Consider the following 13,022-nt stretch of genomic DNA (forward strand, 5'->3'; position numbering starts at 1 on the left):
ACACTTCCAGATGCTGTACTGGCGTTTAAACTGCTCGACACAGCGGGTCTCGATGCTAAAGATAAACAATTAGCGCTTACCGCTTGCGCAACCCTCACATTTGCGGACATGAAATCTGCTCTGAAACGAATTTTTGGAGAAAATTACATGCGTGGAAGCCACTTTACTGGTGAGTCTGCATGTTTCACTGATTTTAGTAAGAAAGAAAACAAGCCACGTCTACAAAGACCACTGAAAACACAGCCAGGAACGAATCCTCTCGATAGATATGGCAGGCGATCTAAATGTGCTATCTGTCAGAGTACATATCACTGGGCAAAAGACTGCCCTCACAGAACTGAACAAGCAAAGCTGACTGAGGATGTAGAGCAATGTAACATCACTTTGTTTTCTAAAGAAACTTTGTCAGATGCAGAAGTGTTTATGGTTGAATCACTTGGGTCAGCAGTTATTGATACAGCCTGTACTAAAACAGTGTGCGGACAGAAATGGTTTGATCACTATGTCAGTGGACTAAAAACAGCAGAGCTAAAAAAGTTGAAACGCACAGATAGTGCAAGAGCTTTCAAGTTTGGAGATGGAAAAGTTGTACATTCTACAAAACAGGTCAAGATTCCAGCTATGATTGGACAGACCAAATGTTACATTGAAACTGAAGTAGTCCCAGTTGATATCCCTTTGCTCTTGAGCAAAACGTCCTTAAAAAGAGCAGGTGCTGTACTGGATCTTCAGAATGACACCGCAATAATGTTCAAACACCCTGTGACCCTTGAGCTTACCTCATCAGGACATTACTGCATAAACCTGACGGATCAAGACTCCTCCTGTGATGCTGAGAAATGTAGTGAAGATGAAGTTCTATTTGTAACAGAGAACATGACTTCAAAGAAAAAGAAAGAAGTCCTAATAAAGTTGCATAAACAATTTGGCCATGCTACTGTGGATAGGTTAAAAAAGCTGCTGATCAGTTCAGGTAATCATGATGAGGAGTGCATTGTGATTTTAAAGGACATAGTAGATCACTGTGAAACATGTGTGAAATACTGCAGGCCCAAACCTAAGCCTGCGGTGGGACTGCCTATGGCCTCAAGTTACAATGAAACAGTAGCTATAGACCTGCATGAACTGGATACAGGAGTGTGGTATCTTCATGCTATTGACCACTTCACTCGCTTTAGTGCTGGAGTTATTATGACCACAAAAAAGGCAAGTGAAATTGTAAAGAGCTTCATCCACTGTTGGATTAGCATACATGGTCCACCTAAAAGACTGTTTAGTGACAATGGTGGAGAGTTTAACAATGAGGAAATGAGGTGCATGGCAGAAAAGTTCAACATTGAGGTAAAGACCACTGCGGCATATAGTCCCTGGAGTAATGGTCTTTTGGAAAGACACAATCAGACGCTTACAGACATACTAATGAAAGTGAAAAATGACAACAGATGTGACTGGAAAACCGCCCTGGATTGGGCACTGATGGCAAAAAACTCAATGCACAATGTCCACGGTTTCAGTCCCTACCAGCTTGTATTTGGTCAAAATCCAAACCTACCATCAGTCCTTACTGACAAACCGCCAGCTCTGGAAAGTAGTAGTACAAGTACTTTGGTAGGACAGCACATTTCAGTTTTACATGCTGCAAGGAGAGCGTTTACAGAGTCTGAATGCTCTGAAAGAATTAGATGAGCTTTGCGCAAACAGTTACGACCTACAGATGAGAAATATGAGACTGGTGACAAAGTTTACTACAAGCATGCAGATAGTGCACAGTGGAAAGGCCCAGGTGTCGTGATTGGCCAGGACGGGGCAGTGATTTTTGTACGGCATGGAGGTACTTATGTTCGTGTACACCATTCTAGGCTCCGAAAGACAGATGAAAATCACATAATACAGGAAGACGGAGATGCAAAAGAACAAGACATTGAGAACAGTACAGTTTTACAACCTGCAGTTTTAAACAGAATGGAGTACGACGATGACACTGATAGCATTGAGAAATCACAAGCAAATGTTGAAGGTGAAATTGATGAACAAAATGACACATCGACTCAGTCAGAAGATGACACACTGACTCAATCAGGAGAAGATGCAAGAAGTTGTACTCCTAAACTGAAAGCGGGACAAACCATTATCTTTACAGACAGAGAAAGCGGTGAGTCACGTACAGCACAAATTCTTAGCAGAGCAGGAAAAGCTACAGGAAAACACAAAGACTGGTACAATCTACAGTACACCCACCCAGAGACTGTTGCAGGTATTACTGGGTCAGCTGACTTAACACTAGTGGATGACCTTCAGATTATTACCCCAGTCACCACAGTACAAGGTAATCCTCACCATGAAAGTGATGTGCTGATTATTGAAGACGAACCTTTTGCTGCAGCTAAGAAAACTGAGCTGGACAACTGGAAAAGTAACTGTGTGTTTAAGGAAGTGAAAGATGATGGTCAAAAATGTATCAGCACAAGGTGGGTGTGTTCAATTAAAGAAACACCTGATGGTATAGTACCTAAGGCAAGACTAGTTGCAAGAGGTTTCGAAGAATTAAATGTCAGTGACCTTCCTAAAGACTCTCCTACTTGTGCTTCAGATTCTCTAAGCGTTGTTATGGCAGTCATATGTCAAAGGAAATGGCACCTGAACTCAATTGATATCAAAGCTGCTTTTCTTCAAGGAAAAGAATTGTCAAGAAATGTCTATATTCGTCCTCCTCCAGAAGCAATGTGCAAAGGAACGCTATGGAAACTAAACAAATGTGTGTATGGTTTAGTGGATGCTTCTCTGTACTGGTATAATAAGGTAAAAGATACCATGCAACAGCTGGGAGGTCATGTATCACAGATTGACCCTGCAGTGTTCTACTGGCTGGACGACAAAGGTGAGTTGACTGGAATCCTCGCCTCTCATGTTGATGATTTTCTGTGGGCTGGTTCGAAAACGTTTTCTTCTTTGGTCATCCCACATTTGAAAACAGCTTTTGAAGTTGGCCGTCAAGAGAGTGATAGTTTTAATTATGTGGGAATGGAAATCTCTTCTGGAAATGGAGAGATACATGTACGTCAAAGCACATATATAAAGAATCTTCAGCCTTTTGTTTTGGATCCAACCAGAGCTGTGCAACGTACAGCTCCACTGACAAACTTGGAAGCTGACATGCTGAGGTCCAAGATTGGACAAATCCAGTGGGTTGCTAGACAGAGTAGACCAGATATAATGTGTGACACTTCTCTCCTTGCTTCAACTACAAAACATGCTACTGTTCAGACTTTGCACGATGTAAACAAGCTTATCAGAAAACTAAAGTCAGAGGAGGTCATTTTAAAATTTCAGAACCTGGGAAAAGACAGCTCCCTGAAACTGGTTGTTTTTAGTGATGCCTCATTGGGAAATCTTCCGGACGGCGGTACTCAAGGTGGACATCTAATTTTCTTGGTGGGAGAAGATGGAAAATTTTCTCCCATCTCCTGGCAATCTAAGAGAATCAGAAGAGTCGTCAGAAGCACTTTGGCAGGAGAAACTCTGGCGCTCGCCGATGGCATTGATAATGGGATGTGTATATCTGCTCTTTATTCAGAAATTACAACAGGCAACATTGCTTTAAACAACCTGCCAGTTATCTGTGTAACTGACAATCATTCTCTTTTTGATGCTGTGAAGTCCATAAAGTCTGTTACAGAAAAAGACTTCGTCTTGAGATCAGCAGCATTAAAGAACTAATCCACTCTGGAAACATCAAGCAGATCCTTTGGTCTGCTACAAAGCAACAACTTGCTGACTCTCTGACTAAAAAGGGAGCTTCTACTTTGTTACTTCTGAAAACCCTTAGTGAAGGTGTATGGGAACATAAATAAGTTAAATGTAAATAAGTTTAAAAAAAAGGGATAATGATCTCTTTAAAGAGATGTTACTGTCATTTAATTTTGTTACATATGCTCACCCCTTCTTTTAGGATAATGTTTCCACTCCCTTTAAAAAATGTGTATTTGGTTTTTTATTTTGTTTTTTTAAGAGGGAGATTGTTAGTTTAACATCCTGTCCTTGTGGGGGCGCTAACGGGGTGAGAATGCCTCATGTTATGTATGTTTATGTTTTACCCGTGAGCAGTGGTTGCTGTTGTCGGGGTTGCTGATAATAAAGTCTTAAAAAGAGCTATTTGTTTGTTGCAATTCGAGTTTACACACTCACATGAAAACTGCCGCCTCTCAACTTTTAAATGTATTTACAATCTGAATAGAAAATCGTGACTGTGTTAGGTGTGGGACCATGCTCGGTGACTTAGTGCGTTTATGAGCCACCGCCCTGCCCAAATAATCCTGAATTCAGAAATGTGGAATAACTATTTAACTTTTCTCACCATTGACGAGTTATTTCGTCAATTAAAAAACATTTCCCTGCCAATGATGCTTTTCTGGTGAGTTTTTACTATCTGTTATTTTCCACTAGATGGCGCTCTTACCCAATTTATAAAACTGAAGCAAAAGCGAATTTAACTCTTTCCCTGCCATTGACGAGATATCTCGTAATTTAAGATAAAATATTTAAAAGCGTTACTGATGAGGTTTTAGGGTTGTCTGTAATATCGCACTTACCCAATTCATAAAAAACTGAAGCAAAAAAGTATTTATTAATTTTACACTGCGTTTGTTTTGATAATCGTTCTGAATCTGATATCTTAAAAAATTCCTTCACAAAAATGCAATTACTTCAGCTTTTTTGCCTAAAAATAATTTTTCAAGAAATTTTTTTTTAGGTATGAGTAAGAGTTTATAAGCAGCGGGAAAAATATAGATAGGATGAAATGTTTGGTAACACTTTATTTTACGGTGTCTTTGTTACACATGCTACATGTAATTATTATAGTAATAGCAGTTAAATATGCATAAATACATTCAACTAACCCTAAACCAAACCCTAATCCTAACCTGTAACAGTGATGCCGTAAAATAAAGTGTGACCAAACGTTTTTCCCGTTTTTGTTTGTTTGTGTTTGTTTGAAAGCAGAGGGTCTGTTCTTTAATTTAAAATATTTGTATGTTTATATATTTTTAAAAGAAAATTTTCCCGGAAGCCATTTTGTGAAAATCAATTCTCGAGAATAATAATTCTGGTAATGACTTTACACGGTCTTTAATGTTTGCTGGTATAGCCAATCAAAACCTCACGTTTGATGATGGGATCATCATGATCAACTACACGCACGGAGAAACCTGTCACAAAATCTATGAGCGATCCACTGCTATTATCTTCTCTTGTGATCACAGCAAGAATCCTGTGAGTTTCCTACACCCAATAAAGATATTACATTTAGTTAAAATGTAAATATGAATTTATCCTGTCTCTTTCTCATCAGGGGAAGCCAGAATTTATTCGGGAGACTGCCGATTGCACGTATCTGTTTGACTGGCAAACGGCTTTGGCCTGCCCTTCATTCAAAACCACCACCTGCTCTTACAAGTTAGAACCAGCTTCCTGCTAATGCTAATTTTTGGCAATACATGACATACATCGTGCAACCCTCTAAAAATTAACATTTTCTGGTTTTTTTTGGCAGTGATGGAAATGGCCACTCCTATGATCTATCCTCACTGGCCCTACACAAATCGAATTGGATGATCGCGCCAGAAGGGACCAATCAGGCGCAGCGTTATTATATCAACGTCTGCAAGTCTCTAGTGCCTCAGACCGGTGAGTTGTAGCTTTTTACTATATTTGCTATGTTATAGAAATATTGATCTGCTATGGTTCCTGTGCAGTGAAACTAATAATACCCTGGTAAAGGGTCATAGCTTTAATAGTAATTAATTTCTAGCTATTGGCCATTTAGCATCTAGGATTTTATAGTGCTCTGTGATTCGTCTCAGGTTTGTGGAGCTGTCCATCCAGCGCAGCTGCCTGTCTGAAGGATGGAGACAAGTATGTGAGTCTGGGGGAGGCAGAGATGGGTCCAGAGTTGGATAATAACATTCTGGTCCTAAAGTACACGAACGGACAAGCGTGCGCAGATGGCAAAAGAAAGAGAACCACCATCATCCGATTCAGCTGCTCTCCTGACAAAGTGGACTCTGATCATTTGTTTTCAACATATACATATTAGTGATATAGATAGCGAAATATGAGATGGGATGTAGGATGTTATAAGAATTTGTTTGGTTTGTAAACCTGGTAGACCTATTAGGTCATTAGGTGCACACTTGGTTGCATCCACACAAAAGGAAAACTGTTGTTGACGGGCACAAATGATAACTTTTCAACTAAAGATTATGGGAAAAGATAATAATAGTTGCATCTGAGGAGATTACAGTAATTTTGTCCCCACTTGGAAATCAGTCCCCCTTACGTCTGCACACATAAGCGCACACAAAAACATACATGTGTAAGGTTTGAATATCTCTGTCTGTCAGGACTCTGAGCCCAGTTTTATCACAGCTCTTGAGGACTGCGTGTATACCTTTGTGTGGTACACGGCTGCAGCGTGTCCCCTGAACAGCACTGAACATGGCGACTGTAAAGTCACAAATCCTGCAACAGGTGAGTCAGAGCATGCACTGCAGTCATGTTGAATGCACCATCCCACACACGACAACTGAGTCATATTATCCAAACACTTCCTGTCTGCCGATTCCAGTGTGCTTAAGTGTATGTTAGTGTAGTGCTTACCAATCCTGGTCCTCGAGGACCCCTCCAAGAAAGTTTAAGATGTCTCCTAATTTAAAACGCCTGATTCAACTTATTAGGCTTCTTCCAAAACATGACTCCATGACAAGCTGATGAGTTAAATAAGGAGACATCTAAAACATTCTGGGAGAGGGTCCTCGAGGTCCTGGATTGGGAAACACGGTGTTAGTGCATTATCTTGATATGAATTTATTAGCTATTATGATGTGTACACACCAGATGCGGATTTACATATTAAATCAATGCAAAGATGAGATTCTACATCCTGCGATGTGAATGACGCAATTCTTGTGGTGTGCATTGAGAGGTTTGTGCGTTTGAACCGCATAACACTTGATTCGCGGGAATCATTTAAAAAAATCTGAACTTTGTCAGATATTTGTGCCGCATTAACAAATCAGGAGTTGTGTGTGAACACCAGAAGCTGTACGATGCATCTTCTATATACATATACATATACATATACATATACATATATATATATATATATATATATATATATATATATATATATATATATACACATATTAAGACTAAAAGCTAGCGAAAGCCTGCAAATTGAGCGTATTGACGTCTGAATTTCATGCGCGAATGAAGCGAGTTAACACAAAATGATCAAGCGTGCGCGATTTAAACGCCTCATTCGCGTCTGGTGTGAACAGTCCCCCATTTGTCAGACAAACAGACAATCCTACATCACACTCCAGCCACAGGTAGGGATTGTGTTGGTGTGTTTGGCGAGAAATGTATTGTCTTGCATTTGTCGCTGTTTTTGCATTTTTCTGAGATGAACCGTGTACGTGCTGGTCTCTACAGGTCATCTCTTTGATCTGAATGCCCTCAATCGGGCAGGAGGATATACAGTCTATGATCCTTTGGTCCCTAGAAAGATGTTCAGATTGAACGTTTGTGGCGATGTACTCAATGCCGGATGCGCCCAAGGAACAGGTGACTTCATGCATGTGTTTCCATGTTTTTTTAATTGTTCTTCCATACACTTTTTTTTAATGCCTGTTTTAGATAAATGTTACAGATTTTTAAGTTCTGTGTTAACTATCCATAACATTCAACTAGACTTTGTTACAAGACCTTAAGGGTTATTCTTGGATAAGTCTTGATATGCGAGCATGAGATTCTAACTCTGAACTGCATCATGATATGTCTCGTACAAACCAAGTGTTAAGCTCCCAGACAGATTCGTACCCTGATATCTGGGTTAACGTAAAGGCGTTTATATTTGCTGCAGGTGTGTGCATCAAGCAAACCACGATGGCTGTAAGTGCTGGAAAATTCTCCAAGAAGCTGGTGTATAAGGACCAGGTGGTGGAGCTCACCTACGATAGTGGAGATGCCTGTGCAGCCAACCCTTCCCTCAAACACAAGAGCATCTTTAGCTTTGTCTGCAAGTCAGAGGGAGGAGGAACTGGTGAACCTGTGTTGGTGTACTCGGATGAGGCAACTTGCACCCATTTATTTTCCTGGCACACCCCACTAGTCTGCGAACAACAGGTAAACAGAGCCTATGGATAATGATTGCTGTATAGGGATATTGAGGGTAATAAGGGGATTATGGGTAATGATTGAGGTATTGAAGGCTTTTGGGTAATAATTTAAGTATTGGAGATTTTGGGTAATAAGTGGGGTATCGTGGATTATAGGAAATGATTGAGGTATTGGAGGGTTTTGGGTAATAAGCGGGACATCAGGGATTAATGCTAATGATTGAAGTTTTGGATGCTTTTGGATAATATTTGGGTATTGGATGGTTTTGGGTAATAAGTGGGGTATCATGGATTATGGGAAATGATTGAGGTATTGGAGGCTTTTGGGTAACAATTGGGTATTGGAGGCTTTGGGTAATAAGCCGGACATCAGGGAATATGGCTAATGATTGAGGTATTGGAGGCTTTTGGGTAATATTTGGGTATTGAATGGTTTTGGGTAATAAGTGGGGTATCATGGATTATGGGAAATGATAAAGGTTTTTGGAGGCTTTTGGGTAACAATTGGGTATTGGATGGTTTTGGGTAATAGGTGGGGTATCGTGGATTATGGGAAATGATTAAGATATTGGAGGCTTTTGGGTAATAAGTGGGACACCAGGGAGTATGGCTAATGATTGAGGTATTGGATGCTTTGGGTAATACTTTAGGTTTTGGAGGCTTTGGGTAATAAGTGGGACACCAGGGATTAGGGCTAATGATTTGAGGTTTTGGATTGTTTTGGGTAATAAATGGGGGTATCGTGAATTATGGGAAATAATTAAGGTTTTGGGTAATAAGATGGACATCAGGGATTATGACTAATGATTTGAGGTTTTGGATGGTTTTGGGTAATAAGTGGGGTATCATGGATTATGGGAAATGATTAAATTATTGAAGGCTTTTCGGTAATAAGTAGGACATCAGGGAGTATGGCTAATAATTTAGGTATTGGAGGCTTTGGGTAATACTTTAGGTATTGTAGGCTTTGGGTAATAAGCAGGACATCAGGAATTATGACTAATGATTGATGTTTTGGATGGTTTTGGGTAATAAGTGGGGTATCATGGATTATGGGAAATTATTAACATATTGGAGGCTTTTTGGTAATATGTGGGACATCAGGGAGTATGGCTAATAATATAGGTATTGGAGGCTTTGGGTAATAAGCAGGACATCGGGAATTATGGCTAATGATTAAGGTTTTGGAGGGTTATTAGTGGAGTATCATGGATTATGGGAAGTGATTAAGGTATTGGATGGTTTTGGGTAATAAGCCGGACATCAGGGATTATGGCTAATGATTTGAGGTTTTGGGTAATAAGTGGGGTATCATGGATTATTGGAAATGATTTGGTATTGGAGGCTTATGGGTAATGATTGAGGTTGCAGAGGCTTTTGAGTAATAAGTGGGGTATCACGGATTATGCGTACCAGTTGAGGTATTGGAGGCTTTTTGGGTAATAAGTGAAGTATTGGGAGAAAAAAGTTGATGAGTGATGTATTGGAGGTTTATGCATAATTAATTATATTACATTATATTCGTATTGAGATATTGTATTCCTAATGCTTGACTGAAGAAAGAAGCCATGCACAGTTCTCAATTATCACTGTATGGAACAATAGCCAAAATAGCGGGGCTTACATCATGCTTTCAACAACTAAAGTTGTCTGTTACCTGTGCAGGGGAAATGCTCTGTTTGGAACGGCACCAACCAGATTGACCTGAGTCCTCTGATACATCTCAATGGTTACTATACAGCAATAGACGATGATGTGGAAACAGGAAAATCTCCTGACTTCTACATTAACATCTGCCAGCCCCTTAACCCCATCCCGGGGGTCAACTGTCCTCCAGGGTCCGCCGTGTGTATGGACCCTGTTGATGGGGATCCAGTTGTGAGTAAACATCGGATCATTTGTTGTAGAGTGTAAAATATTTGTCACCGTCAATCAATGCTTGTTTTGTTTTATCGCGGTGCAGGATATCGGGCGAATTACTTCCCCTCCTCAGTATAACAAGCAGACTGAAGACGTGACCATCACCTTTAACAGCACAACCGTCTGCCCTACTAACCCAACCTTAAACTACTCCTCCAGGGTCATTTTTACATGTCGGAAAGGTGCTGAGCTGGTAAGTGTTTAGGTCTGAGGTCTAGTGGTTAAACCTCTAGGCTGGCAAATCTGTTTTTTCTGTACCTGTAAGTGTTCATTTTCTGTGTGTAGGGCTCTCCTCAGATGATTCGGGCACAGGACTGCATCCATGTTTTCGAGTGGGCTACTCCTGTCGTTTGTCCCGAAACCACTGAATTAAAGGGCTGCAATCTGACTGTTTCCGATCTACAGTACACCTTTGATCTCTCTGCGCTGTCGGGGATCGTTGAGGTAACGAAATCTTTATGACACTTTAAGGGTTCGCCCAAAAAACAAAAATCTCATCGTTTTATGCCAACCCAGATACTCGTTAGAGAAAAACGTATGTCATGCTCTGTTCTGGAGCTCATCCTATTGTATCCTGCAGGTTCCTAAAAGTTTGTATAAAATCAACGTGTGTGGAGCTGTGACAGACTCGGCGTGTAAGGACAGCGCCGTGTGTCTGAACTCAAAGGCTTCATTCGGGAACAGCAAATTAATGCACGTGAGCTATAAGAGGGAAGATCAGGCTGTGATCATGCAGTACAGCGCAGGAGACACCTGCCCTCAACGTCAGACAAACACTCATGATTATAAAACCAAGTTTGTTGCCTTTCTAGGCAACTTTTAAATGACCTTTTCAGCTCTTTTATGTAAAAAATACTAAAATGTTAATCTATCTCTTTCAGTGACTGATAAAGAGGAAGTATGCGCTTTCCCATTTAATTTCATGAAAAAGTCTTATAGTGAGTGCACTACTGAGGGCAGAACTGATGGAAGGAAGTGGTGCGCCACAACAAATGACTACGACAAAGATAAGAAATGGGGATTCTGCTCTGATGGTATGAACTTCTGATCATTTTAATAATTAAATAATCTAATAATTTGTATCCATACCTGGTGACTTGTGACTGGTTTTATGGTCCAGAGTCACACATAGCAGAACTACAAAAGTTTGAACTTGCTTAAAGGGACTCTTTTGGAAGAAGAAACTGTGTATTTGTATTTCAGACATGAGACAAGAATAAAAAACTTAAAAAATGCAGTTTTGTAGTGGATTTTAAAAGAAGTGTTAAGTAGGGGTGTGACGAGATCTCGTACGACGAGATTGTTGTAATATGCTCACGACTTGCGAATGTAATGCTCAGTTAATTATCTGAAATAAACCTTGATGACGTATGCAGTCTGCATATGCGACCTCCGAAGGATGCTGCTTTCTGTTTGACCCTTTTACAGTGCATGCATTATATTTGTCTTTTACTGCGTTTGCTTTTTTGTTTAGGTTTCCAAAAATGTTCGTTTGGGAGCTCGTGCGAAGTCTGAGACGTGTTGTGTTTGTCTGTTGATCAGTGTCAGATGTGTCTCAGCAGATTAAACCTTCACACAGAGTTTACATGATTTAATGTCTGCATGTTCTTGCTCAAAAATGACAGTGGCTGTATCATTTTTTAGTGTAAAGAAATGGACATATATTAAATATTAATATAGATTTAAACATTATTTGACTAAAAATAAGCGTTTCTCTCCGTCTAAATTGAAAGTGAAGACAGCGTTCGCGAGATGAGTCCTATATCGCCCCCTGCAGGCATTTGTTGTAATACATACATAATGCTTTTTTATTTATAGTCCATTAAATGTTGTTTAATGTAACTTGGTTTTAATACTTTATTTGAACCAATTATAATTGCATCTTTGTTATTATGTAATTTTAAATGCTACTGCTCACTTGGGTCTATTTTTATTACCCCAAAATAACAAATTACTTCATTATCAGTTAGCAAAATAATTGTTAGGGCCAGTCCTTGATTAGTTAAAACATTTTAAAATAATGTGATTTCAGTTTCTTATTTATTTTATCATTGAGAGTTTCTTAAAAAGTGTCTCGTCTCGTTCTCGTGAACCCAATCTCGTGTTTCGTTTCGTCTCGTGGATTAAGTGTCTCGTCACACCCCTAGTGTTAAGGTTATACAGTTGAAAGAGTTTCTTTGTGTTTAGCCTATTTGCCTTTTTTATTTTATTTATTTTATCAAGTTAAACAGCACACACAGTTGTCATGCATAAGCATAAAATGTAAAAAATTATAAAAAAAATTCTAACTATAATCTCACCCTCATGTTTTCTTTTTAGGATACAGTAGTGGTCTTGCGTATAAAGGGTGGACTTGATTTTGAAACTGTTTTTATGTTGGTATTTCACAGCACTGAGAGGGAAGAGGCAGTCCTCCATTTTATTCTTGTGTGACCGAGCGGCGGGCCATGGAAAACCTCAGCTGATGAGCGAAACCCAAGGTTGTTCGGTCACCTTTCAATGGAAGACGAATGTGGTGTGCCCACCAAAGAAGATGGAGTGCAAGCTGGCCGGCCAACACCAGACGTTTGACCTGCGGACACTTTCCTCTCTTACAGCGCCGTGGAAATTCAGTCATAATGATGATTCGTAAGTTTCAGATAATTTATTCAGATTTTTATTTATGTGGCTTCTTACACTGGATGTATAAGTAATACTTTAAAGGTTGTATTTGTTAAAAATAGGTTAGGATATGCATTAGCTAACATGAACTAACAATGAACACTACTTCCACAGCTTTTATTAATCATAGTTCAGGTCAATTTCGTCAGTTACTAATACATTTATAAAATCAAGCGGTTTAACGTGAATACCATATTTTCCTGACTAAGTCACACTTTTTTCATGGTTGGCGGGTCCTGGAACTTAAGTTCAGGTGGGACTTGT

At 39.7% G+C, this 13,022-nt stretch overlaps 1 protein-coding gene across 1 annotated transcript in view; it reads left to right on the forward strand.

Annotated features, from left to right (window-relative positions):
- igf2r (insulin-like growth factor 2 receptor) overlaps window positions 1-13,022 on the forward strand; it is a 50,035-nt gene that overhangs the window by 28,176 nt on the left and 8,837 nt on the right. The window contains exons 27-39 of the mRNA XM_073856324.1: window positions 5,135-5,271; window positions 5,351-5,454; window positions 5,552-5,685; window positions 5,862-6,072; window positions 6,416-6,528; window positions 7,492-7,623; window positions 7,922-8,184; window positions 9,843-10,055; window positions 10,141-10,290; window positions 10,383-10,541; window positions 10,678-10,861; window positions 10,979-11,131; window positions 12,488-12,725. Coding sequence (XP_073712425.1) covers window positions 5,135-5,271; window positions 5,351-5,454; window positions 5,552-5,685; window positions 5,862-6,072; window positions 6,416-6,528; window positions 7,492-7,623; window positions 7,922-8,184; window positions 9,843-10,055; window positions 10,141-10,290; window positions 10,383-10,541; window positions 10,678-10,861; window positions 10,979-11,131; window positions 12,488-12,725 — 2,191 coding nt within the window. The remainder of the gene's footprint in view (window positions 1-5,134; window positions 5,272-5,350; window positions 5,455-5,551; window positions 5,686-5,861; window positions 6,073-6,415; window positions 6,529-7,491; window positions 7,624-7,921; window positions 8,185-9,842; window positions 10,056-10,140; window positions 10,291-10,382; window positions 10,542-10,677; window positions 10,862-10,978; window positions 11,132-12,487; window positions 12,726-13,022) is intronic.

Source organism: Misgurnus anguillicaudatus, chromosome 18 (genome assembly GCF_027580225.2).
Source record: "Misgurnus anguillicaudatus chromosome 18, ASM2758022v2, whole genome shotgun sequence".
Taxonomy (NCBI): domain Eukaryota; kingdom Metazoa; phylum Chordata; class Actinopteri; order Cypriniformes; family Cobitidae; genus Misgurnus; species Misgurnus anguillicaudatus.